General features: G+C 35.5%; 4 protein-coding genes and 1 long non-coding RNA gene across 7 annotated transcripts; 2 read left to right on the top strand and 3 right to left on the bottom strand.

Moving 5' to 3' along the window:
- Positions 1–261: 261 nt before the first annotated feature.
- Positions 262–2,321, top strand: LOC110229227. Its single transcript, XR_002332724.1, has 3 exons — positions 262–946; positions 1,366–1,433; positions 1,746–2,321. It is a non-coding gene; the product is annotated as an uncharacterized LOC110229227 (long non-coding RNA).
- Positions 2,322–9,236: 6,915 nt separating this feature from the next.
- LOC9316774 (lachrymatory-factor synthase) lies at positions 9,237–10,128 on the bottom strand. Its single transcript, XM_002878836.2, has 2 exons — positions 10,078–10,128; positions 9,237–9,933 (listed from the first exon to the last, which is right to left on the bottom strand). The coding sequence occupies exon 2, from the start codon at positions 9,915–9,917 to the stop codon at positions 9,405–9,407; it is 513 nt and encodes a 170-aa protein (XP_002878882.1). The 5' UTR covers positions 9,918–9,933; positions 10,078–10,128; the 3' UTR covers positions 9,237–9,404.
- Positions 10,129–13,601: 3,473 nt separating this feature from the next.
- On the top strand, positions 13,602–17,608 carry LOC9314949 (casein kinase 1-like protein HD16). Its single transcript, XM_021027707.1, has 16 exons — positions 13,602–14,154; positions 14,312–14,443; positions 14,530–14,603; positions 14,697–14,766; positions 14,859–14,914; positions 15,050–15,121; positions 15,216–15,310; positions 15,387–15,453; positions 15,554–15,683; positions 15,759–15,977; positions 16,077–16,216; positions 16,299–16,473; positions 16,590–16,680; positions 16,768–16,925; positions 17,017–17,205; positions 17,296–17,608. The coding sequence occupies exons 1-16, from the start codon at positions 13,858–13,860 to the stop codon at positions 17,353–17,355; spliced, it is 2,025 nt and encodes a 674-aa protein (XP_020883366.1). The 5' UTR covers positions 13,602–13,857; the 3' UTR covers positions 17,356–17,608.
- Positions 17,609–18,346: 738 nt separating this feature from the next.
- LOC9316773 lies at positions 18,347–22,261 on the bottom strand. 3 transcript variants are annotated; one of them, XR_002332530.1, is made up of 11 exons: positions 22,039–22,261; positions 21,712–21,779; positions 21,540–21,617; positions 21,179–21,291; positions 21,014–21,073; positions 20,500–20,601; positions 19,850–20,384; positions 19,564–19,769; positions 19,314–19,477; positions 18,859–19,061; positions 18,347–18,587 (listed from the first exon to the last, which is right to left on the bottom strand). XR_002332530.1 is itself a non-coding variant. In XM_021027708.1 (10 exons), the coding sequence occupies exons 1-10, from the start codon at positions 22,203–22,205 to the stop codon at positions 18,926–18,928; spliced, it is 1,629 nt and encodes a 542-aa protein (XP_020883367.1). In that variant the 5' UTR covers positions 22,206–22,261; the 3' UTR covers positions 18,711–18,925. The 3 variants fall into 3 exon arrangements, 1 of the variants encoding a protein (XP_020883367.1); XR_002332529.1 differs by having other exon boundaries at positions 18,347–18,577; XM_021027708.1 differs by lacking the exon at positions 18,347–18,587 and having other exon boundaries at positions 18,711–19,061.
- A 1,152-nt stretch (positions 22,262–23,413) lies between these two features.
- Positions 23,414–26,675, bottom strand: LOC9316772 (sulfite exporter TauE/SafE family protein 3). The gene is made up of 12 exons (XM_021029383.1): positions 26,065–26,675; positions 25,835–25,994; positions 25,556–25,756; positions 25,402–25,466; positions 25,139–25,166; positions 24,966–25,045; positions 24,799–24,885; positions 24,660–24,710; positions 24,355–24,576; positions 24,177–24,270; positions 23,949–24,089; positions 23,414–23,725 (listed from the first exon to the last, which is right to left on the bottom strand). The coding sequence occupies exons 1-12, from the start codon at positions 26,287–26,289 to the stop codon at positions 23,640–23,642; spliced, it is 1,440 nt and encodes a 479-aa protein (XP_020885042.1). The 5' UTR covers positions 26,290–26,675; the 3' UTR covers positions 23,414–23,639.
- Positions 26,676–27,360: the final 685 nt, after the last annotated feature.

The raw sequence follows: 27,360 nt of genomic DNA, 5'->3' as shown, positions 1-27,360 counted from the left end.
AACCTGAGAATTGAAAAACTATAATTTATTTTTCTAAATCTTAAAATTCATTTTCCATTTTCTTAATATATCAAATAACCCCCTGCTATGCTTCTATCAAATAACCGGTTAACTATCAAACCTCATGAGACTCGTGTATCTCTTCAAATTCGGCAATGTTTATTTGGACACAGACATGATTTTTTTTTCTTCGTTTGTAATTAACAATGAAACCTTCCACTAAGATTCTTTTTTTTTTCAATTAAAACCCTAATTAAATCAATTTGTATAAAAATCCCATCAGGATTGTTTGGGTTGATAATAATTAACCAATAAAGATTAGTCCAGGCCCATATAAGTTGTCACGTCATCAATTACAATTACGTTTTTCTTCCCATAGCCCATTTGGTAAAATACGGTTCAAGCTGAAATCGAAACTCGAACCGGACTGTGATGGTGGTTTCCGATGGCGGCGAGCGAGTGAAGCTTAACGTTGGCGGCGAAGTCTTCGAAACCAACGCGTCTACAATTCAGTCATGTTGCCTAGACTCTCTTCTTGCGGCTCTATCGACTCCAACCTCCCATGGCTCAAATCTGGTTTTCATCGATCATGACCCGGATACTTTCGCCGTCATTCTCAATCTCCTCCGTACTGGTCGACTCCGAGCTAATTCCTCCGGCGTTTTCTCCAAGCAAGAGCTACACAATGAGGCTATGTATTACGGCGTCGAATCACTCCTCAGATTGGCGATGTTACCGCCGTTGCTGCTAGGTTTTGATATGTATCTGTTTCGATGGAGGTGGTGATAGCGTACAGAGAAGTTGTGAAATAGATGGAGGCTTACCAAGCAATCAGCAAGAGTTTCCAAGCCGATATGGCGATATGGATCTGTTTCAATGGAGGCGGTGATTGCGTCAATAACTTGTGTTAGGAATTCCACCCGCGAACCAAACCTCACGGTAACAGGTAACAATTGGCTTCTGTTCTCTAATTAGATTATAGATTTCTCGAGTACCTTATATGTCTCTTTTCCGGTTATTTGGCCACCAATCATACTTATCCCGATTTTCTGTGATTTGAAGAGTAGAAAGTAAAGATTGAACCATGACTTGTGATATAAAGAAAGCTAAAAATCAGAACAACCATCTTTTTCTTCAAGTCTGTTATATATTTAACCAAATAGTCTTACATATACTGAGACTTACAAATCAATTTTTACATATTGTTGTTGAAATCCTCCATAGATTCAAAGTAAATAAGGAATTTGGTTAAACTAACTCTCATTAGTCATAATCATAAAAGTCAATACACTACTGTAAGTGTAAGTTAAGCACATCCCTGTAGATCTATTTCTAAAGAGAATGTTCACGTTTTTCATTCAACAGAAAGAAGAAGTTCAACATCTTGATCACAGTGGAGGGCTCTTACAGTATGAAACCTTGGTTTACATCAGGTTAGTTCTTTCAGAATACTTAGTGTTAGGAGAAATATTCACATTGACATATGTTATTGAGAAAAGTAAAATAGAAACTTTTAAAAGTTGTAAACACACAGTTTATTCAATAACCAATTGGAAAAGCTGGAAAACCAAACTTGAAGCAAACACGTAAATCATTGCAAAAACCATAATATTAAAACAACAATAAATAATCAAAATAAAAGAACATGGATCAAAGCAACTGAAAACCAAATTAAAACTCCAAACCACAGTAGCAATTCACTCTTTTTACTCAATCTTGACTTTAAGACTAAAAACCCTCAACAGGTCTTGTATATTGGCGCCACAAGTGGAACACCTTCAACAGATGATGCAGCCATTGTTGCTGGTAAGGTTTCTGAACTTGTAATATATTGCAATATGGTGATGAGAAAGAATGTGTTTAGAGAGTGGAAAATGAACGACTATTTATAGAGTTTGGATAGTTAGTATGTTATAGGGTTTAGAGAATATTTAAAAATCTTGATGAGCAAGCATTTCGTATAATTCGAAATCTTTTAAGTTGGGAAATACAGAGAATATGCTAGGTTGATGCTTAAACAAATTACGATAAAACCTTTTGGTTATGAAGCAATTTCCTTTTCGATAAAGTGAAATGAATATCGAATTATATGTAGGAAACAAATGATAAATGTAGCATTAAAATAGGAAACAGTTTGCCTTACGAAAATCAATTTGTTATAACTACATATACTCTCCATATCTTGAAAAAATCAGAGAGTAAATGTCTATTGGATTTAATGTAAGGAGTATTGATTAAGGAATGATCCGAGTCAAATATTTCGGGTAAAATAATCAAAATTGGAAGGATCCGAGAGTCATTAATTCCGGGTCGAAATCATTAAATTTTCGGGTCAAAATTAAATAAATTTTGACCCGATTGGGGACCCCAAAAACTGCTGCAAAAATGTATAGTAGATTTCGGTTAGGAGGACTTTGCAAACCCTCCAGGTAAAATCGATGGTTTCCACCAAAATTAAATATTTCTTTCTAAAGAAATTTTAATTAAAATCCCCCTTGGGCAAATTATTCAAAACAAGTAATAAAAGCCCCCTTGGGCAAAAAACTCAAAAGTAACAAAACGGCCCCATGGCCAACAAAGAAAATTTCATGTCTTAAAATTAAAGGGACAATCCCCAGAAAAGGTGAATGCAATCACCATCATTCATTCATAGGCGAATCGCTTTCATCTCCTACTTGACTTGAGACAGGAGCATCCCCGATGTTAGCATCTTGAGTTGAGAGAACCACCTTAGGATTAAGCGAGCTAGCATCTTGAGGGGGTTTGCTCCTCAATTCAAAATCGTCTCCCATAATCGAGGAGATGGCGAGATCCTGACCAGAGAACCCCTGAGCTCGTCCCGAGGAGATTTTGTCAACGTTGGTTCCAAACTCATTAAAATGAGCGCGAGGAGAACCAGTTAACATCATCTCGTCCAGAGACAAACCAATATTTGGTTCAGTCAGTGGAGGGGAATCAGCGAACTTAGAAGCAAACTGCTGCAAATTCAAATATGGCTGAGGAGCTTAGCTTAGCTTAAGTTTGTTCCAAGCTTTATCTGCAGCGATAAATTCCTGCACAGCAAGAAGAAACTTTTGCCCACCTCCCTTAACCTCCTTCCGAGCATCATGAGATATTTTGCGAACATCGCGATCTTTCAGTTCGGAAAGAGACTCATTTTTACGTTCGAGCTCCTCAGCAGCTGCCTCGGGGACGTCTAGGGGGTAACATCCCTGAACCTAGCGGTTCCTTTAAAGCAATTCCTGAGTCAAGATTTACATCCTCGGCCTTCCTCTTCTTCATGAGAGAAGAATCACCTGTAAGGCCTTCCTCCTCAGCAGTGGCAGCGACCACGTTGTCTGCTACTGAGGTGGAGGGAGGAGCATTGTTCACAGCAACCGCCATTGACTTTGAACCTTCAAGAGATCCATCGTCAACTAGGAGAGTTTTCCGGTAGACTTTGTCATCCCCGGTGGAAGCTGCATTTTTCTTATTTCTCCCGACTAGGGAAATCTGATCTTTGATCTTTTTGTTTGCCTCTTTGATCTTTCTCATGTCTCGGGCATTCAGACTCGAGAGATCAATCTCAGCAGGAAGAGTGTCGACGGGGTGAGTGAGGCTCATTCTGACAGAAAATCCGGCACCGTGAATTCTTTCCAAAGTAAAAGAATTCCAATTAACTGGCCTCTCCAAGACGGCCTTGTAGAAGTTGAGAAAATCAACGGATGGGACTGGCCGAATTTGGGGACCTACAAGAAAACAAGGAAATGTTGAAACGCAGTTTGAAATAACATAGGAAATTTATTCAGTTAAGTCCTAGTTTCTACCCAAATTCGATGACCAGTGGATTCGAAGGAGTTCGGAAGAACTCTGAATAGAAAAATTATTTATGCGAAAGAAGAACTCGTTGTCCTTTAAGGGCAGGCCATCAATAAGATTTCGATCCACGATCGGATAAAGGGTATAATACCCAGAAGTTTGGGATTCGCGAGCCTGGAAGAGTTCCAAGAGCTCGCTAAGTCCCAGCGAGTAACCCGCCTCCACCGCAACAGTGAAGGTACATAAAAGATACCGGAGCATGTTGGGCGACATCTGGGAGAAGGCAATTCCCAGATGGTTGAGGTAGAGGAGAAGTATCTCAGGAAGGGGAAGGAATAAGCCGCACCCTTTGAAATAGATTTCATAGGCGCAGCAGTAACCTTCTCGCCCCGACTCCGGAGATTCGTAGGGCTCCGGAACTACCATCTCCACCTCAGGGGGGATGTGACATAATCTACGAAGATCGTTAAGAGAATTGACAGTCGATTCACTCTGGGGATGAAGATCAAACCCGTCTCCGGTTTGGATTTGAGGTTCGGTTCCTTCACCCATGAGAGCTTCGAAATCATCAACCTCATATTCGCGAAATTCAGAGGAAAGGTTCGACATCTTACGGAAGGGATTTTTTACCGAAAGAAGACAATGACTTCTGTAATGAGAATGAAAGTTTTCTAGGTAAAGAAGATAAGATGGAAAAGTAATATTACCTCTTAGAACTCTAAAGTATGATGAAAGACCGCCTCGAGAACATTGGGAAGCGGGACAGTTTCCCCCGCAGTATTAATATAAAATTAAGAAATTAATGATGACGGTTGTCAGGGAAATCAAATCATCTGATTATCCGAGATCGGCGTAACAGCGTAAAACATGAAGAAATTCCAGAATGTTAAAGATCTCAAGTCATTAATTACTGTTTACTTGAGTCTTCCAAGCCGAGCACTCAGCTCGCAAGACTTGGGGGGCTAAATGTTGGGGTCGGATCCCACACATTTTCGTTAGGATCCACTTGGATCTGTCCACGTCATTATTACACAATAATCCTCTCGGATTTCTAGATACTTTATCAGACTTGACCAGTTGGGAGTTCGATTCAGTTTACCAAAGGAGTTCGATCTTTACCAGTATGGAGTTCGCTCTTATTCAACATACAATTCGTATAGAGAAAGGCCGAAGCGAGGAGAATACTGTTCGGGGTTCGCGGTAGCATCAAAGCATGGGAGTTCGGAGTCAGCAAAAAAGAATTCGGAAGGCCCACGTGAAGCCCAAGACAAGTTCAAATTCAAGCCGTTTCGGTCAAAATGTAACTTATGTGATTAATGCGGATCAATATGATTACGAGTAGTAAATAGCCGCATTAATCATGTTTTCTCTATAAAAACAACCTCAAACGCATGTGTTTGGGGAGAGACAATCTTTTACTGACTACTATCAAGCAATACAACATACTTTTCTCTTACAATTACGCAAGGCTTTTTATATTTTCGTTCTTATCAAATTCCTTTATTTTATTCTTTTCTTGGTTAATTTCTCTTTCGAATTCTTATATTCATTCGTTGATTTTAGAGTTTTTCTCCACAAAAATACTTAAAGATAATCGAGTGTGAATCCTACATCCACAATGTCCGGACCAATAAAAGATAAATTGGTCTAAAGAGTTTATAACGTTTGATTTTCTAAAGAGTTTATAACGTCACTATAATGTTATTTGCCTTTGATTAAAAAACGTTTTTATCATAAATAGTTTTTTTTTGGTTTTATTTTCAATAAATTCCATAGGATTTTTTTTACAACACTCGAATCATCAATCATTCATTATAGCAAAGATTATGTGTGTTTTTTTCTTTTAATAAAAAGATTACGTTTGACAACAACATCTCTTAGGCTCTTTAGGAGAACGAGAAGCACATATCCCAGTTGCCCAGCCTTCATTATTACAGTCAGTTAAACATTCATGCCATCCGTAATAAGGTGTACACAACGTATCGCAGTGGTCATATGAGATTTTTTCCATCACTTCACCTACACAATCCAACATACATAGATTTTTTTTAAGATCACAAACCAACATACATATTAACTGTAATAAAAACATAGTAATTACAAATTCTACATGTTTAGCTATTGCTTTTATAATGATCCATACTAATTTTAATTAAACTAGATCAAATTTAAACATACCTAAAACCAAAACATTGTGGTTGCACAACGAAACTAGAAATATTATTACAAGAAAACAAGGCACAATAGTTTTTGTAATACCCATAATAAACAAATTTTTCTATGAAACTTATAAAATATAGTAGACAGGAAGTTCAATTTATAAAGCTTTTGGTCTTGCAAAATCTCTTACTATTAATTAATTTTCCATATTTGTGAAAAAAGCATTTAGTATTTTGACAAAAAGATCATTGACATTTATTTATATCGTCGCAAATCAAAGTAAGAGTTTAAAAAGTTTTTAAATTGCATTTGGTTAAAAAGGAATTTTTTCATATATTATCATTATGGTAAAAAAAATATTAAACAAATGCAAGATTTCATTGCTAACCCTAATTCATTGTTGGAAGTTTTTTTTTTTAATTAAGCAGTGGTCTTTAACAAAATAATAGTAATAATTAGGTAGTGCTGTATATGGTATAAATTTTGATTTCTTAATTGATTTAAAATTTTAAATCCCGAGATATGCAAATTGTTGGCTGATGATGTGGCACAAATAGTTATGATTTGTAGAAATTTAATATCAAGATTGACTGAAAAAATAGTTCTAACAGAAAAAAAAAAAAAAAACTAAAACAATTTGACTTCTATTTTAACTAGGTCATGTTCCGCGCATATGCTCGAGTTGTTATAAAATTATTTATGTTAGATAATGTAAATTTATTTAATAATAATTTTAAAATAGAAAAAAAAATAAGTTTTCTAAATGTCAATAATATTTTCTACACTTATATTTATTCAAATTATATAATATAAAAATATATCTTATTTAATATAATAATACATAGAAATCTCATGAAATTTATTCGTTTTTATATTGTTCAACTATAATAATAATTTTATTTAGTATTTTTGAGCATTCGAGGTAAAATAAATATTATTACTAATAAAAATGAAACTTTACAATGATATTCAAATATTTAGTCTAAGTTGTTGATAGAAACTAACACATAACCTAACGTATTTTTCAAATTATTTTGTAAATAACAAATTAAATATATTTCCTATAAAGTCATATGAAGTGCAATCAAAAGCTTAAAAAAAATCCCAAAGATTACTTTCATTTTTTAATCTCTTTTTATATTCCACTTAATTTAAGTTATATTGCTAGGTTTAATTCTAATGATTTCATCTTTGTAGTACAAGTTAGATTGGAAATGGAATATCAAATTTTTTTATATGTATAAAAAAATCCTTACACTACAAAATTTGAATTAAATAATTTTTTATGATCTTTATATAATTATATGTTGAATCAAAAGAGCTAAATATAATGATGAGTATACTAAAAAAATTTCTTACAATATTTTTGGATGTAAGAGAGAGTTAAAGAATATTAATTTGATAATTGTATTACAAAATATTATTTCGTGAAAACATTGCATACTTTTAAAAATAAAATAAATATACATAAATATGTAAGAAATAATCAAACATCCAAAGTTAAAAAAAATGAAGAGAGTTTTCTTTAGCTTGATTTCCTTATTGTGCGATGGTCGGAACTAATATTTTTGAATCTGCATCAATAAGGTAATTTTATCATAGCTATCAAAATTATATTATACATATATAATTTTAAATTAAAAAATATTATAAAAAAAAGCAAAGAAGGAAAGAAGGAGTACATAAATACAAAGAAGAAATAAAATTAAAAATTATGTAAGATATATATTAAACAAAATATATAATTAAACTCTTACAATGATATCTTAATTGAGTTTTCAACCCATGCAAGAACATAAACAAAACAAAGAAAATATTTAGCATTTGGGACATGGTGGAGGAGGATGTGAGAATGATTATTTATAGGAAAAGAAGTGATTGAAGTTATATTTCTAAAATAATTAGATTATAGGAGTTACAATTATAATTATAGTGTGTTTAAATGACAATGAATAGAGAAAAAAATAGTCAATTCACAATTATGTAATTTTAATTACAATTTAGTAGTAAAGTGTGGATTTAAAGTATGAATTAATGTATATGATTAAATGTGTTACATTTTTAGTTTAATTGAAAAGAAATATTATATTTTAAAATAAATTGTCAAGTGGACCAATAAAGAGAGAGTGAAACCCTTGAATAATTTTAATCATCCATCACCAATAAACCTGAAAGTTTGTTATAGTCATCAAAATTTTTATTTTATATATGTGAATTTAAATTAAAAGTATGAAAACTAAAGAAGAAATATGTATAATGGCGTTAGAAATAAACTAAAATTTGAAGAGAATGTTAGATATATATCATACTTTCTAAAATAAATTTAAAATCAAATCCTTACGATGATGTTTCCTTTGATTTTGAACTCATATAACAACATAAAAAATGGATACATGAATATAGTGGAAGAAGATGAGAAAATGATTACTTATAAGATGATAATCTAAAATAGAATATGGATATAAATCTTATAAAAAAATGTAAGATATATACATCATATAGAATTAAGCTTTACAATGATATTTAAAGTGATTTTTTTTAACACATGCAACAACAACACCAAAAAAAAAAGTTAAACAAAACAAAAGAAAAGTAAAGATTTGAGATATAGTGGAAGAGGATGATAGAATGAGAAAATAAGAGAATGAGTATTTATAAGATGAAAAGTTATGGGAGTTACAATTTAGAAAATAAATAGTGGGCCGGAGTTACAATGTTAATTTATTGTGTGTTGAATACAATTGAGTGGAGAAATATAGTAAATGCATGATATAAATGATTTGTATGACTTAAATGTATATAACTAAATATGTTATTTGTGATTTAATTAGACATAATATTTTTTTTAAGTTACATTGACAAATAGACCAATAAAGAAAGAGTGAAACATTACTTTTATATATATGATTTTTCGTTTTTATCGCTTCAGATGAAATAAGACGCAAGAGAACGACGACAAGATCTCGAGTGCCAAAGGCAGTGACGATGGTGAGCTTTGGCGAGTCTACGACTATGAGTCTATGACGGTTTAGACTGCAAGGAGAAGCGGGGGTGGTGGCTTACATATCGAGATGTGATCACATCTCGATGAAGATGAAAAATTCCCCTCATAATTCTCACTGATGTCGTTGAGATCTTCAATTTTGAAAGTTCAGGAAAACAAAAAACGAGATTTTAAGCTTCTCAATTTCCAATCGTTTGGTATTCCCCTCGGGTTCACTATGAACTAGTTCCTTTAGGGTGTAGTTTTTGTGAATCACTCTCATTGCAAATGTTAATTCTCAAATATTAGGCCCAACAAGTGCCCATTTAAACAATAACCCCTCGTTTTACTCATACATGTGCCATATTTTTTTGTTTATGCTCTATCATCTTACAAATTCACCCAAATCTTAAAAGGGTTTTGTTAAAAGCATATTTGCGATATGAGCGTATCAACAACATTTCTAAGAAGACTCTCTTCTTGTCAAAGCCTCTTCTTCCATGTTCTTGGTGATTACCTCTAGTGCTTTCTCATACTTCATCACCAAATCATCTAAAGACAATCCTCTCACTGGATCAACGGTGAAACTCCACTCTATCACGCAACCATCAACGTCTCCATCTTCACCACGTGGCGATATCTTCACCGTCGAAACGTAGGATTCGAATCCAATGTTACTCTCCACTATCTCGTATCTCATCACACGTTCCACAGGATCAACGGCCACCAGCTTTTCCTTCGACCATCCCGCGGCAGATTCTACACCGTTGGATCGTATGGCGGAGCTAGAGCAGAATCTGATGCAGCCGGGCTCACCGTTGTTGCCGTGGACGCCGTGACACGTGACGAGCGTTGGAAGCCACTTGTGGAGGTTGAAGAAATCGGTGAAGAGAAGCCAAATTTGGTCAGGCTTTGCCTTTGTGAGCGTAGTTGACACTTTGGCTCGCCATTTTTCAGGGCTTGAAGCTTTTTCCATGTCAAAGAGAGAGGATCTAGATATGAAATTAGATATGTTATATGTATAGTGTTTTTGTTATGAGTCTTGTGACATTTATGTAAAAATCTCATATGTAAACTATTTGTTTTATCATGGAATTATGTATAAACAATTTGGAGAAGGAAATTTGATTACGTACCTTAAAGGGTGATGCCAATATAGTGAGAAGAATCTGTTTTTGATATTGATGCGTTTGGCAAGTGTTATCATTATCACTTCTTGGGAATATGAAAGATAGTGGTCCGTGGTAACAACAAATACCATGTGTATTATGGTAACTTTTCAAAGATTTTTTCTTTTTATTTTATTTTTTTAAGTGTTAATGGATTGTGGCAGTTTTTAAAATTTTGCTAAATGTGAGACTGAAAATTTACTAGTAAATAAAATAATAAGGCATTAGTTGAAATATTTTTTGATTTATTTCTTAAACAATTATTTATTCTAAAATCAGAGTATATATCTTGCACATATACAACTAATGACATGACATAATGAGGGAGGACTAGAGACATCATTGCGCCAACTTACACAAGCGATACTTTGGTGGTATATTATGGTACGTAGTCTAGCGCCGTAGAATCTATTATGTACCTAGTTCATGCGGGTAGTCAACATGTGAACCATTAATCCACAATTTTTTTATCTAGTATCCCAATCTCATTGAGAAAACTTCTTATAAATAAAAATGTGAGCATCATTTCTCGGAGATGAACCTCTTTCTCGTAGAACACAATTTAACTAAAAGAAAAAACATATATATATATATAAATATACGAATGCATTATTATTTAATATATATATATATATATTAAATAATAATGCATTCGTATAGTAATTTATATGCAATCTATGTTTTCTAATCCTTTTTCGAACCTCCTTGACTTGAGCATTAAATTGTTTATGAGAAGTGACCCTCCTTCAAATGCTTCCTCATACCTAGATGGTTCCTTCATTGACGCAATTATATCTACTCTCTAGCAATTGCGCATTTACAGTTTCGAAGACCACCATAGATTGGCTTAACCAAAATGTTTGTTGAATATTTTAGCACTACAAGGAGAAGATTATAGTCATTATGCTAAGGAGAAAACCGTCGGCTGAAGTCTCCAAAAAATAGTGACATCACCCCTTTCCATCTTGTCGGGATCCCGCCAAGGCAAGGTGATGGTCTGCAAAAGAAAATCAATTGTTGTGGTAGAGTTCTTTTATCGGGTCGTTTCTGTTTATCGTTATATTAATAAAATTCGCATATTTTCTCAATTCGGATTTTGCGCTCCTACATTTATCTGCTAGAACCGAGGCAAAACCGACCAAACCTCATTAAATACTCTTGAGAAGGACTACAAGCAGCCCGGTGAGAGAACCAAATGAAGCAACCCAAATTCTCATAGAAAGTTGGATCTGAACATATCCACTTCTACAAGAGGGGAACATGTCGAAGGCTTTCAGAGAGCCTAACTTGTAGGAATCTCTATATCTTCCTATGTTTTAAGAGAGTCCTCATATGTCAACCAATCTACCCCCGCTCACCCATCAAAAGGAACCTTTGCATGCGAGGAGGAGACAAAGTAATTCGGATCTTCTTAGGTAATTTTTCTAGAAGCAACAAAATTTGAATAAAACGTTACTTTTCACGGCCAAACAACCAAACTGAGTCCATGAAGAAAGATTGACAAGATAAGGAAGAATGTAGATCTTACATGTAGATGTGTGAACAATTCTCAAGAAGGTTATAGAGGTAAAATCTTTTTTTAATTTACTAGAAGCCCTACGGCGAAGTTACATTAATTCAAGGTCACAAACAAAGAAGCAAAAAAAAGTAAGACAAGAAAGTAGACGGAAAAGTGACTTAAAAAGGCCTATCTAAGACAAATATTCCTAAGAGTCACTATCAGGATATTCGGAAAGAGAGTGAAACGTGGGAGGAGGAAGTACATGAAGCCAACGCCTACCACAAAGTGGTGCATTGAAAGAGCCCGACTTTGTGTTTATGAGAGGAGCAGGGAGCCCAATCACAAGCTTGCTATAAATAATTGAAATTGTTCGAAATTTGAATCATCCATACAAATGCTCTTAATGAGTTAACTATAATGGCTATTATATATAGAAATTTTTTATGTTTTTTATTATTACTTTGTAGGCTGATGTAAAGGTATTATCCGTCGTTTTTGGAAAAGTTCCAGGATAAACCCATCTTCATATAATCTCTTAATTGGTTTAATATTCATATCATGGACAAATCTTTTTTTAGTATGTCTTATGTATTGAAAAAAATGGCATTGTGGTAAGGTGATTACAATGACAGGGAAAACTTCAGCAACTTATGTACGTATCAAACAAAAATTTGAGCTCATCACATGGCGCAATCTGAACATATCATAAACACTAATAGAAGTTGATTCAACATTCCAATGGATGAGTTCACCAAGACCTTTCATGATAATTTGAACCCAAAGGAAATCTTGACGAACACTCGAATCCTAACATTTTGCCGTAATCATTCAGTCGAAATAAAATGATCTTTTTTCCATAGCCGAGAAGAGATAATATTAAGAGTTAAACTTGAAATGAAACCTACCATTTCCATATCTAATCAATGAAACCACCCTTAGGAATCTCACACATGGGAAGAACAATAAATGCTTTTGAGCAATGCCTTGAGTTGTCTATAACGATTAGATAATAGTTTTGCAACATATCTAATTTATCCAAAGAAAGTATTTTGATTGGAGCCAATTTTCTCTTCGGAACCATGATAACAGTAATGGATCCCAACAAAATCTTCGAGAGCCTAATAATTTCTTGCAGTATTATAATAACTTGTTGAATAAGTATGATTCACAAATAAGATATGGAATCAACTGTAACGTTAACTTTATATATAAAGAAGGATAAGAAAGAGGATATCCAAACTCCCATCATAATGCAGATCGAAACAGAGTTAGGACTCGACAACCATTACGCACCGTTCTATTGATGAATTCGATTCGCGTCAAATTTAAAAAAAAATCAACACAAATTTTTGTTACTATTCATCCCAGTTTTGAAAATTTAACAATTCTTCTATGGAAGATCATAAAAAAAAAAATCTCATTTCTCTTTTTAGCCAACGATTTACTATTTTATCGATTAATTCGATTCGCACCAAATTTTGAATAAAATCAACCCAAATCTTCGTTGATATTCATCCCAGTTTTGAAAATTTAACATTTCACATATACAAGTATATATATATATATATATATATATATATATATATATATATCTCTTTTCTCTTTTATCTTTTAGTCGGCGATTTACTATTCTGTTGATGAATTCGATTCGCGCCAAATTTTGAATAAATCAACCCAAATCTTCGTCCATACTCATCCCAAGTTTTGAAAACTTAACACTAAAAAGAAAACAAGATATATCATTTCTCCTTTTAACCGGCGATTTAAATCGCCGACCAACATTCCCGTCGGCGTTTTGAAAACGTTTAGAAAGAAAAACATTCCAACAAAAAAAAAACTTGTTACCACCCCTTCAAGACACTTAGATTTGGTCAATTAAAAATTTATGTATTGCAGATTTGATAAATCCAAGTTATTCATGTCCAAAGTCCATACTATTAGATAAAAGAAAAAAACATTAAAAACCCATAGATTCAAGGGTGTGTGAAGAAACAGAACAAAAAAAAAACCATAAATAAGAAGATCCCTTAAGTAGGTAAAAAAATCAGAGTCTTTAGATTCTTCGATTGCCAAGTCTCATAAATCCCCAAAATCTCTCTACCCATTTGGATTTGCAGCTCTCAGATTCATCTTCTTGATCTCTCTCTCTTCGTTATCTTCAATTCACGAAGATTGTATCCATCAGATGGTTCTGGAAGCTTCTTTCTTTCCCAGTGAGTTCGATCGTTCCATGGACCAGACGTACGATGCCTGAGCTGCGTAGCAACGCACGCAGAGATCGGGCTAATAAGAACCCGAAGCCGAACCAGAAGAACCCAATTGCTTTGAAACAATCACCAGTTAGGAGAAACCCGAGGCGGCAGAAGAAGAAAGTGGTGGTGAAGGAGACGATCGTAGAAGCAGAAAAGGCGACGCCTTTGGTGAAAGAGGAAGAAGAGATTAGGGTTTCGAGAGAAGATAAGAAGATGGATGAAAACGATAGTGGTGGTCAAGCAGCACCAGTGCCTGATGATGAAGGAAACACTCCTCCACTTCCTGAAAAGGTGTCACCTTTATTGTTGGTTTTGTTGTTTCTGCGAAGTTTTAGTTCATGGGAATTGTCTCTTGCATTGTGTGTTGTGTTTTTGATTAGGGCATGTCACTAAAGTTTTGAACTTTCTCATGTAAGATGATTTGATTATTGACTCATTGGTTTTACAGGTTTCGGTTGGTGGTTCCCCCATGTACAAGTTAGATAGAAAGCTAGGGAAAGGAGGTTTTGGACAAGTTTATGTTGGTCGAAAGATGGGAACGAGCACTTCTAATGCGAGATTTGGTCCCGGAGCTCTGGAGGTATGCTGTTTGTGTTTGGAAGTTTACTTGCTTTCTTTTGATTTCGTATGGCTTGTAATGTAATTTTGATGAGTTTACTTTTGTAGGTGGCTTTGAAGTTTGAGCATAGAACCAGCAAAGGGTGTAACTATGGGCCACCGTATGAGTGGCAAGTTTACAAGTGAGTGCTTTGGTTTCTTCTTCTGCTTGTTCAAATAGTTTGTTTATAAAAGGGTGAGATAACTAATGTATGCTTTCTCATCTGTTTGTCCAGTGCACTTGGTGGCAGTCATGGTGTGCCACGAGTTCATTTTAAAGGTCGGCAAGGAGATTTTTACGTGATGGTATGTTGACTTTAGCTATGTTTGACCAAGAGCACTTTCTGTTCATAGATACTTGCAGTATGACTAATTACAGTTTTCAATCTTTCATACAGGTTATGGATATTCTAGGGCCTAGCTTATGGGATGTTTGGAATAGTACCACTCAAGCGTGAGCATTCCACCTGAGAAACCTTTACGTTATTATTACGTTATATTATAAACCATTGATGAGCAGATATGTTTCTGAGATGAGCCATTTTATATTGGTACTCACCATATACTTTGTTTGTTTTATACATTGCAGGATGTCAACAGAGATGGTTGCGTGCATTGCGATTGAGGCAATATCCATATTGGAAAAGATGCATTCTAGGGGGTAAGTTTCTTATATTCTTGCTGATGGTACCACCTACTGCAACTCTCTTGCTTTAGATAGCTGTAATTTTCTTATATTCTCCTGTCTCTGGCAGATATGTGCATGGCGATGTAAAACCAGAGAATTTTCTGCTTGGGCCTCCCGGAACTCCTGAAGAGAAAAAACTTTTCCTTGTCGACCTCGGCTTAGGTATACTGTATTTTGTAGTAAGAGCAAGCATACTTTACTTTCTTTGTGCTGCTTATCCAATTTGTTGATCTTGCAGCAACCAAATGGCGTGATACTGCTACTGGACTTCATGTTGAATATGACCAGCGTCCTGATGTTTTTAGGTAAGTTGATCGAGTAGGCATAGAGCCTGTGAGATTGATTCTTATCAGTTACTTCAGTCTTATGTTACTTATTAATATTTTGGCTTTTTTGCATTCTCAGAGGAACAGTACGTTATGCTAGTGTACATGCTCATCTTGGCAGAACTTGTAGTCGGAGGGATGACCTGGAATCTCTTGCTTACACTCTTGTTTTCCTTCTTCGAGGCCGGCTTCCATGGCAAGGGTACCAGGTTGGGGGCTCTAAAAGTTAAATAATTTTATTTTTTGGCATTTTTCCTTGCCAATCATTAACTTCTTATTTTTAGGGAGAGAACAAAGGTTTCCTTGTTTGCAAGAAGAAGATGGCTACGTCCCCAGAAACTCTTTGCTGCTTCTGCCCCCAACCTTTTCGTCAATTTGTCGAGCATGTTGTCAACTTGAAGTTTGATGAGGAGCCTGACTATGCTAAATATATCTCCCTTTTTGATGGAATAGTCGGCCCAAACCCAGACATTAGGCCGATAAATACTGAGGGTGCACAGAAGGTGATTTGATGATCTCCTTTATGACACATTTATTGAGGTTTTACTCTTTAGGTCCAGTCTAGAATGTTTAAAGCTTTTTTGTGTTTTTCTGGTGTGAAGCTCATACATCAAGTGGGTCAAAAGAGGGGGAGGCTGACAATGGACGAGGAGGACGAACAACCAACAAAGAAGATCAGATTGGGCATGCCAGCAACACAATGGATCAGCATTTACAGTGCTCACAGACCAATGAAACAACGGTGCTACCTTGGATCATACTTGAGAATTCTTAATATGTACGTAGATGAGAATGCAGCTGACATGTCTTTTATCTTTGTGCAGATATCATTATAATGTTACTGATACAAGGCTTGCACAGCACATTGAAAAAGGAACTGAGGATGGGTTATTTATCAGCAGTGTGGCTTCTTGCGCGGATCTCTGGGCTTTGATCATGGATGCAGGAACTCTCTTTACGGATCAAGTTTACCAGCTATCACCAAGCTTTCTCCACAAGGTAGCTTCATTCAGTATTCTGGGGTAGTCATTCGTCATGTCTGCCTTGCTGTTATCACTTCCATATTATGATATTCTCCAACTTGTGTATTTTTGCCTTTATTTGTCATCTCATAGGAATGGATTATGGAACAATGGGAAAAGAATTACTATATTACAGCAGTAGCAGGAGCAAATAATGGGAGCTCATTCGTGGTTATGTCGAAAGGTAATGTTGTTTTATTCCTTTTGAATGCAGGTGTAACAGTTATTTCCGTTTTATCTCTGTTTCACAGCTTTCATTCTTTGTATTCAGGGACCCAGTATTTACAACAATCCTACAAAGTCAGCGATTCTTTTCCCTTTAAGTGGATAAATAAAAAGTGGAGGGAAGGATTTTATGTTACATCAATGGCAACTGCTGGAAGCAAATGGGGAATTGTAATGTCTCGTGGAGCTAATTTTTCTGACCAGGTCCTGTGAAGTTTATTTATTGTTTGGGTCTAGCCATGAATCGCATTGAATTACATCATTATATTATGGGTTTTTTTTTTTTGTGATGCAGGTTGTAGAACTAGATTTTCTATACCCTAGTGAAGGTATACATCGTCGATGGGAAAATGGCTACCGAATTACATCAGTTGCTGCAACTTGGGATCAGGCTGCCTTTGTTCTTAGTGTGCCAAGAAGGAAGCTTACTGATGAGACACAGGAGACTCTTAGAACGTCTGCATTTCCTAGTAACCATGTCAAGGTTTGCTTGCTGGTCTATTATTTCTTTATCTATGTTATTTGGCTTTCCAACTTCCTGGGGTGTAACTTCTAGTCACTTTTTCTTCTGCAGGAAAAATGGGGCAAGAATCTTTACATCGCATCGATTTGCTATGGTCGAACTGTGTCATGAAGTTCTAATTTTTGTTAGGATGCAACTCAATTTAGCTTTACCATATATCGGATAAGAAAGAAGAATCGTTGTGATCAGTGATGCTATGGGCTTAGGGGAACCTGTTAGCAAGGTTGAATGAATGTTTGCCAAACTTCACTGATGCTGTAATGTAGTGTATGACTTCAAAAGTTTACCTTGCTTTTCAACTTGGATGACTTGTTTGATGAAAGAAGTTCAAATTTCTTAGATTAAATGGTCTTATTATCTTCAACTAATGTTGATTTATTCAAAGTGAGAGCCATGGTTTGATTTTTATGTGGCAGTAATGAAGATGGAACTCTTTGGTGAAGAATGTTTCTGGTATTTATTATACCTGCCTTCAAAGTTTTGTCTTGTGATTTTATTGTGTTCCTTGCATGCTGTTTTCCGTTAATCGTGTAGGAACCAGGGAGGATCTTTGAACCTTCTGGTCTTCATCTTTGGCTTCTCTACCGCTGAAAATGAGGTGATACTGGCTTACCGATGTTCCTATTGGAAATTTAATAATTTGTTTTCTGAGATCAACACATGGACACTTCTAAGCAGTTATATTGGTTGATATTCCCTACTCTGTAGCAGAAGTTCTTCCCTATTGTAAAGTAAAGTAGTGAAACTTTAAGTGCAGAATACAGGGCATCTCTCGTCTGTACTACTGTTGCCGCTTGTATCCAAGTTGAATGGTAGTTATGTTTTCTTCGTACTCCAAAAGTATTGTTTGAAGCATGAAGATGAAATGTGGAAAAGGCTAAAGACAATCTGAATGGTTACAGCTAATCCTTGACAATGTGTTTGTTGCAGTGTACAAGTTCACAGCAGTCATCAACAAGTCAAGCATGCTGTTTCAGTTCTCTTTCTTGATTTTCTATTTTCTGCCCTTGTTTTGATCCAAATGTCCTATTCTTTGCAAATAAATAATAATCTTGGTTTATGTATAAACTTAATTGTCCCAATTGCAATGTCTAAAATAGTATAGCCTCAATGTCACAATACATTCTCTGTATTGTCAAATCTGATAACCACATGGCGACTGATTTATAAAAAACGTATACAAGCAAAGTAGAAATCAGGATTCTACACGATTTAGGGGACAATCCCAATTGACACTTTGATTCCATCCTTAGCCCAACTCTTCGTGATACATGTTTTAAAGCCATTCCTTAACCTCTATTTCGTTTTGAATAAAAGCATCACCTAAGTTATGCTGCAAATGACTGAGAGTGAGAGTTCAATTCATTTAGGTCTACACAAAACCCATAAGAGATTCAAGATTCCCGTGTTTTCCTACCTAGGGTACTTCCATCACATCTATGCTTTCATGCGTGCATGGGCGTATATATATAATGTATGTATGCATATTGATGAAAACATCAAATCCTCATAGCTGTCTTGTTATTACTTTAGAATTCTATACTCTAGTCAGCTTTTCGCTTTCACAAGCTATTTTGTAATATTCAGCATAGTGGGGAAGTTAAAGGTAGAAACCTTTCTATGGTAATTTGGTATTGAAGCGCAAATTGATCCATAAGTGAGACCTGGTTTTACTGCTGTTTCAGCGCATGTCATCTGCGACCTGTGAGCCCCGAACTGCCCAGAAAGATGATGGCTTCAACTTCTTATTTGTTGCTGTGAAAAGCCAACCAAGTTGGGTTTCACACGTCGCACAGTTTGCAATTGTCCATGCATACCTGCGGATTTAAGACACATCAATCAGATTTGTCTTCTTAATAAAGTACAAGAACCAGTACTCTAAACAAGTTACCCTATGCCTATGAACAATTGATCTACAGGATTTCTTACAACAAATTGCGCCAGCTGCTTTATATGCTAATGCAGGATTTCTAAATTACTGAGGTAGAGATAAGTATAGTGAAGGAAATAGGTCAAGTGGTCCAAATATAAAAATGACTCGAGGACAAACATTAAATAAAATCTCTTACCCAGGAAACCAGCTGTCCTTTTTAACAGGTCTACCTCTAAGCGCTATGTCATTTGCTTTGTAAAAGGTCATTATCTCGTGCACATAGCCATGTGGGTTTACGTAGGCACCAAGAGGACCTTCATTAGACATAACCAACATGTCTTTTCTTCTTGCTATGACAGTCTGCATTAATATACAACTGTATCAGTAAACAAAATATTCAATGAAGAGGAAATGGAAATGGTATTTACCATGCTCCCACAAAATACCTGACAATGTATACATCGAACACGGTCAAAACTTTCAAGCAATTCAATTTCTCGCTGCAATCTATAGGAGACTCCATCCAGCTCCAAGAGCTCTTGTCTAATTGACTCAGACACGGGAATTTTACTAGCAATGGAAAAGGATAGAATATTTGGTTTATTCACAAAAGCCTCCATGTTTGGAACCCCAACTATTTGCTTCCACAGATCTGCATTTTATCTTAACATTAGCAGACTCTTAATAGGTGTGCTACTTTTAGAAAATGATCAAAATAAAGAAGGAATTTACCAGCTGCTCTTTGAGAAAGATAATATGAGTCGTACATCCTATACGCCCAGAATGGCCAAAATGCTCTTGGGGTCATACGGAATCGGCTTAGATCAGTACTTTCCCGGAAACTTGCCAGCCTATTTTGCTTCTGATATTTCTCTTGTGAGACAGGAGTCTTGCCAATTGTCGATTGCTCTTCTTCATTTTCGTCGTCATGGCTAGAAGCTAAATATCCAATGGACCTCGAGCTGTATGGATTAGACCCACTAGATTGGACTGTAGAGGTGCCGACTACTTGATCATCATCACTACTTGTTGAGTTACAAAATATTGAGTCAACTACTGAATAATGAAGTCTTTTTTCTGACGGAGAAAGAGCACTTTCAAAACTTTCTTCAGAATTTGCTTCCATATCTCTAAGAGGTGTAGATAAAGACACTGTACTCAAGGGGTAGCGAGCTTGCAACTTGCTTATCGGTACCAGTTTCCCAAACGCGTCCCTGGGAGTCCTCAAGGGCACATCTTCATCAACAATTTGAACCTCTCCGCAAGGCTGCAAGAAGGGTTTAAAAGTATAAGCTTCTTTCACAATAAACAAAGATGCATTCCCCACTTTTACTAATAAATAAGAGGAGTGTGTATGTATATATATGAGAGAATGTCCATACAAATCCTTCAACATCAGTCCAGCGACGCTTTAAACGGAACCGTTGTTGTCCACGAGTAATAACATTGAATGAACCATCACCAAGTCGACGGTATTGTCGTATCTGTGATTAAGACCGAGAATAGTATGTTACACATCAAGAACTAGAAGATCCAAATTATTTCCACCAATTAAAAATATAAACCAAAAACCATAGCATTTCCCAACTTCCTACGTCAAGACCCCTGTCTCAGGCATTGCTCCAGAAACATTGCACAAATAATTAAAGTCCATAGTATTTTAGGCAAGAAAAATCAACAAGGATGCCAATTTTCAATTGTATTTATTTCTTAGGATATGTTGGTGCTACCACCAATCATATCAGATCCCACAATTCCAAATACAAAACTGCAGAAAATTTCAAACACAAAACCGCAGAGGTCTTAAGATGAGACGAAGCAAATAAAGTTTTAGAAACAGAAAACTCAAAGGTATAACTTCATCAAACAATCACTTGAAAGGAAAGGAAATATTACCTCTGCGGTTGTCCCCACACTGGCATACTTAAACTGAGCCCCTTCTCTGTAAACACGAATCTGAAGGTAACAGGATAAATTTAAGAAGAGTAATTCTTTCTTGTAGAAAAGAACATGATATTTAGAGAATCCAAAACAAGGAAAGCAAAAGACTAAGTCACCTACCACACCTATCGTAGATGGAGCGTTAGCTTGGTTCAAAGCTCTCTCAACAGCAGCCAAGAAACTAGGCTGAACGATTCTAAGGGGTAGTGTTGCCTCAGGAAATAGAACCACTCCTGAAGTATTGCAGTGTCAATGTCTTACACATATCTGAGTACAAAAACACTAGGAGGGGACATATGACGCTTCACAACATACATGTCTTACACGAATTGGTTCAAAGAAACAGTACTTGTTGAATCCGACGAAGAAACATGGTGTGCCCGTTAAATTCAAGTTAGCATCCCATGTCAGTGAACATGCAATTACAATCTTAAACTACTAAAAGAATAAAGCTATGACTACACTATATAATTAAAAATACCTTCAAGATAGAAAAGCGGGATCTTCAAAACAGTGCCTCCATCCACAAAAGCAATTCTGTTTTGAGTGTCCTCAACCTCTATTAAACAGTATAAAACGATAAGCTCAAATATCACAAACATATAGGAAAACACCTCGAGAGGAAGGCATAAGACGAGAGAATCGATCCATACCGCCAAGATACATATGTAAAGAAGCCAAAGCTGGGTTGAAAATAAGTTCATCATCACCAAAGTTACCACTGTCAAAACCATTACCAAATGCAAAGAAAATCAATGACCGATTCGTTGAATATGTTATCTAAAGGACTACATATTTGCAACTATTAAACATCACGAAACCCTAACTAAGCAAAAACTCGAAAATCAAAACTGGTTTAAACACTTGAAACTGGTTTTTGTAGTCACTAGAAATAGCAAGCGAGACGATGAAGAGAGTGTAAGTAACAAAGGATCGTAACGGAAATTGAAAACAAAGTGTTAAGAGGAGAGATTGCTCACGAAGCTTGAGCGTGGGAAGAGAAGGGAAATGAAGAGAGATGATCATTATCATCGGAATCGGAATCGTGAAGGTCATCGACTTCTTCGACTTGTAATTCCTCGAAATCAAGCTCACGAATCTGCTCGATCTGAAGTCTCTCTCTCTCACGAATCCTCTCGTCGTCCATTTTCTTCTCTCGAGTTTTTCGTTTACCCGCCAATAGATAGAGTCTCCTTTCGCCACCTCCGCGTTTTTCAGGTTTGATGTCTCCATCCTTGTAAGTTATCGGGCCGGTTTTGGATCCAATACCCGGCCCAATTATCTCGGGTCATCATCTATTTGATATATATATATATATATATATATATATATATATATATATATATATATATATATATATATGTTTTTCTTTTCGAAAAGATTTTATATATATATATATATATAAAATCTTTTCGAAAAGAAAAACATATATTTGTAATGTACATTTTGTTTTTTATATTCAGTATTTGGTTCTCTTTTTTTTTTTTTGACATCTTTGGATCTATAAGACCCGATTCATAGTCAATCCCTATTACGCGGGGTAACGCGATTTAGTGGAGTCGAACTCTGGTAGGAAGACGGAGTCAAATGGACTTAACTAATTGACTAAATGCACATCCCAGGTTCTCTGATGTTGTATATTCCCTCTTTTTTTATTTAAAAGATGTTTAACGTTCTTACACATATAAAAGAATTACATTATTATTATGCATGTTTCTTGTTCTTCTATAGACCCTGTTAATTCTGTTTTGGAGGCGGAAGCAATAGCCCTGAAAGAATCTATTTTGCAGCTAAAGCGTTTAAATTACAAGGATGTTATCTTTTGTGGTGATTCGCGAACTCTATATGGCTTCATGGAAAAGGCAAGGAAACAGCTCCATTTGTTGCCCGGATGCTTGGAAATTCAGCCACATCTTGATGATATCCAGGCCGTTGCTCTTAGCTCATATGTTTTTAAATATATACGTCGTAGTGATAACAATGTAGCTGACTCTCTAGCCAAAAGGGCTAGATGTAATTCTTCCCCTTCTACTATCTCTTGGGATCTGTAATTTCTGAACTTGTAATGTTTGTACTTGTTATATTAATGGAATGTTTGGCCGACAAAAAAAAAAAAAAAAAAAAAAAAAACAACATTTCTTTATAAGTTTAAACCATTCAAGCCCTTCGTAAATATAATAAATAACATTTTATTGTTCTGTAAATAGAATGATACGTTTTTATTTATCTATCATTAATTTGTGTTCGTTTTCTAAAATACAAATCACAATATATATGCCAAAAAATAAAATTTATTAAATTATTTTATATGAAAAAAATGAAGATGGCATACAAATTTCTTATTGTACATTTGAAAAACAAAAAGAGATATTGAACAAAGTTGCCATAAATTACATTTCCAACCATAAGTCAATGATAAAGAAAAGAAAAAAAATTAGTACTACTACTAATAATACAATTTGATTTTAAAATCTAAAAAACGACACAAACACACAATCAATAGACCATAAGTAGTCTTGCCATCAAAAATGAAGCTTTATAAGTTAACACTTAATTAACAAGTTACATGCTGAGTACAACGTCAGCCACCGTACTTGCAGAGGTTTTCGAATCCCATGTACTCGTGCCGTTGGATTTTGCCGATCATGTTCACTATTCCCACGCCACCTAAGAACAAAGAAACAACGATAACAAAAGTTACATATTTTTCGAAGGTGATAAAATACGCCCGTGGCTGCGCAAAGCCGCAAAGTATTCGTTATATCCATTTCGATTGATTTGAAAATCTAGATAACCAGATATGTACATATCAAAGCAAAAATTAACACTAATATATGGTTGACGCAGAACAAAAATAAACATATTTTTGGGTGAGAAGGAGATAATGTACCAAGCGATATCGCACTGATAAAAATCATGGACGCGAGGATGAAGATTATGAGAGATGCCCGGCCGAGAGCTGCAATGAGCCTTCTAACTACATGCTGTCCTACAAAAGCTGCAATTGTTGCCACTCCAACAAGGTACAAAGCTGCATAAAAGTAAACAAATAGTGAGGATTTCGTGAAAGTTTAATCGATTTTCTTGGCCTTATAGAACAAAATAACATAGAACTCACCATAAGGAACAGGGAATCGTTTGAGAAGATAGTATTCTACCACAGACATTGATGAAGAGAAAGTCATTGCAAAAGTGGCTGTGGCACTTGAGACCTACCAAAAGAATATACACAAATATTAAATCCAGTTATACAAAAACAAGTGATTCTCGATTATAATGTTGTAATAAATTCACACCTGTGGCGGGACACCGAGCTCTAAGAACAATGGACCCATGATGAAACCTCCACCTAAACCAAGTAAACCACCAACTATGCCTGCCAATATGCCAAATGTACAGTACATAACTAGCTGACCAACGGTGAAATTCGAGTCTCCTTGCCCTTTAGATGCAATGATTCTTCTACCCTGGTACAAAGCTACTGCTTCATAGCCTGATACACCAACTGCAACCGGAATCTGCATGACGGTAGGTAAGCGTAAGTTTCTCTAAACAGTTTACTTGGATCTCTCTGTAAAAATATGTATTTGTTTGACTATACCTGTAACAGATTTATGACCCAATATGCTACTGAACAATTAGCCAGATTTTGCTGTTCCATAGTAGAACATGAAAAGTATCAATAAAGTTTGAACATGAACAAGTATGCGTATATTTCTGGAAAAGGAGAAATAATTAACCTTGGATATCTGCAGAGCCAGGAACACAACCCAGACAAACACGAGAAGTCCCAGTTCCTTCCAATATACATTTTCAATAATACTTACCTGCAGTACATTAGTATGGTTAATTGTGACATAACTTACAAATACAGAACCATCACTAGTGTAAAGAGAATATCATATACTTCTTCTTTCTTTTTGTTTCCAGGGTTCGTGCTCGGGGCTGCGGGAAGAGGCACGTATTCCACTTCTGCCCCAGATACACCTACCGAAAAAGTGGATTATGTGAGCAATGTTTTCCCAATAAAAGCAAAACAGAGATTTTAAAATGGTGGTCCCTAACAAAGATTAAGCTCACCATTTGACTCTAAACGCTTAGCAGCCTCCTGCAGCACAAAAGAGAAACATAGTTTGGTGATTATTCATTAAGATTGACACTATCTAGCAATAAATTGATACAACAACCCCTGTTAGGTGTTAGGTGGATAATCATATTCAACTATAGGTCCATGGAAGGAGGCTCAAAGATCATAAAAAAAAAATAATGTACTAGAAAAGGCATCAAAGAATACTATATGCCTAAACCGAAAAATGGTGCCTCGCAAGAAGTTAGCGAGGTACCTTTTTCTCTATAGTTTCCTTGTTCCAAGTCTCAGAACCCTTCAAAAACGCCTTTGTTGATGTGCCTACAAGCAAACATTGATAAAAAAGAAATGGTGATCCTTACGGCTAATTAACCGCGGATGGGGAGAGACACATATCTAAAACATATTACCTAGAAAGAGGATGATGAGTAGAACTGTAACCAACCAATCCGGAAAAATAACATTAAAAGCAACACCAATACTAATCCCAAGCATAAGCATAGGCTGGATCAGCAACGCGAGATCATAATCAATGATTGGCATATCAAGTGTTGGATGCCTCAATCTAAGATTGTAATAGACAGTTGACACAGAAGCACCCATAATCATACCTAAGTAAAATCATCATTATTAGTCAAAAAAAAAACACCAAGACAAAAACATATAAATGTTGTTAACTAAAATCTTACATTTTGAAATAGCTGTAGCTGATTTAGGATCAAACCCAATAACCAAACTAAGCATAGGTACAAAAATGCCACCACCACCAACACCTCCAACACTACCAAACGCAGCTCCAAAGAAACCAACAAGAGTTCCCAAAACAATTTGCCAATTAAACTCAAATTCCTGAATACAAAAATCCACATAAACACATAATTCTGAAACAAGAGATGAAACTTAGAAGAATGATACTTACAGGCCAAACATGACGATAACCAATTTGATCAGATTCCCATAGAAAATTGACAGCTTTAAGGAAGAAACTTGATTCATTTTCCCGCGTTTCATCTGAATTTAACCTCAGAGATTTTCCTTTGATGATTCTTCTCTCAGCGGAAACGAAAGCAAAAGCTAGAGAGAAATTGATTAAAACCATGATTACAGATCTTAAACCTAACCATTTCGATCTCAATTTCGCCATTGTTTACACTAACTTCAACGAGAATGGAGAAAACAAAGCAAAAGAGAAGAAGAAGAAGAAGAAGACAAATTCAAAAGGGGAAATGTGTCGAACGCTTTCCACGATCTAAAGCGAGATCAGGATTCACACGACAGGAGTCAAATTTTCTCTGTGAGAAAAAAAATGAAATTCGAAGTGGAGAGGGACTCGTATTTTTGTTTTTCGAAAATGCCAAGTAGACGAGTGATTGCGTATTAAGAAGGTATCATTGATGACGGATTTAGGACAGACAACTAGATCACGTAATGATGTAATAAAATTACTTTGGATGTTTTTATTTAGACAAGCACATGTCATTCACATTCAGACCACTTGCCATGATTTGTATTGGAGGATTGGAAAAGAAAATGAACGAAAGAAGGAAAATGTCTGTGTATATAAAGTTTGAGTTGGGCCACAATGGACTGGTCCAGTAGTCCGTTTTCTATATTTACCGAGTCAAACTCCATTTGAGAAGAGAGGGTAACTAATGGTGACGCGCACTAGGCTTTAGCGGATGTGAAAAACAGAACCGGAACCGATCCGAATTGGAATGTACTAAACCAAACTGAAACCGATATAAATATTCGAACGAAAACTAGTCTCCGAATAGTTGGAATCAAAACGAGAACCGAATGGGTATTTGAAATACTTGAATATAATTATATATCTAATTTCCAAAAAAAAAAAAACAAATTTCTAAAATACCTTAATGGTATCTAAAATATCTGACATCTAAAAGAACAACGTAAACTGAGTAAACGAATGCTCAGACCTAACTAGGCTAGAGGCATTTCATTTAAAGTTTGATTAATTTGGTAAGTATCACAAATTGAGAATAAAATTCAATAGAAAAAGAAAAAGAGAAAGGAAACCAAATTTCCGTCTTGAAAAATCGAGGTAGAAGATTTAACAAAGAGAACACCAATTACTGTAGGTGATAAAAAAATATTATTATCAATTATATATATAGGAAACCTAATAAATTATCATTAATGACGCAAGACAATAGAGTAAGGGGGTCAATCTACTATACATTTTTGCAGCAGTTTT

This window comes from Arabidopsis lyrata (genome assembly GCF_000004255.2).
Source record: "Arabidopsis lyrata subsp. lyrata unplaced genomic scaffold ARALYscaffold_4, whole genome shotgun sequence".
NCBI lineage: Eukaryota > Viridiplantae > Streptophyta > Magnoliopsida > Brassicales > Brassicaceae > Arabidopsis > Arabidopsis lyrata.
The sequence above is the reverse complement of the archived record's forward strand: the minus strand, read 5'-3'. Positions and strand labels throughout refer to the sequence as shown.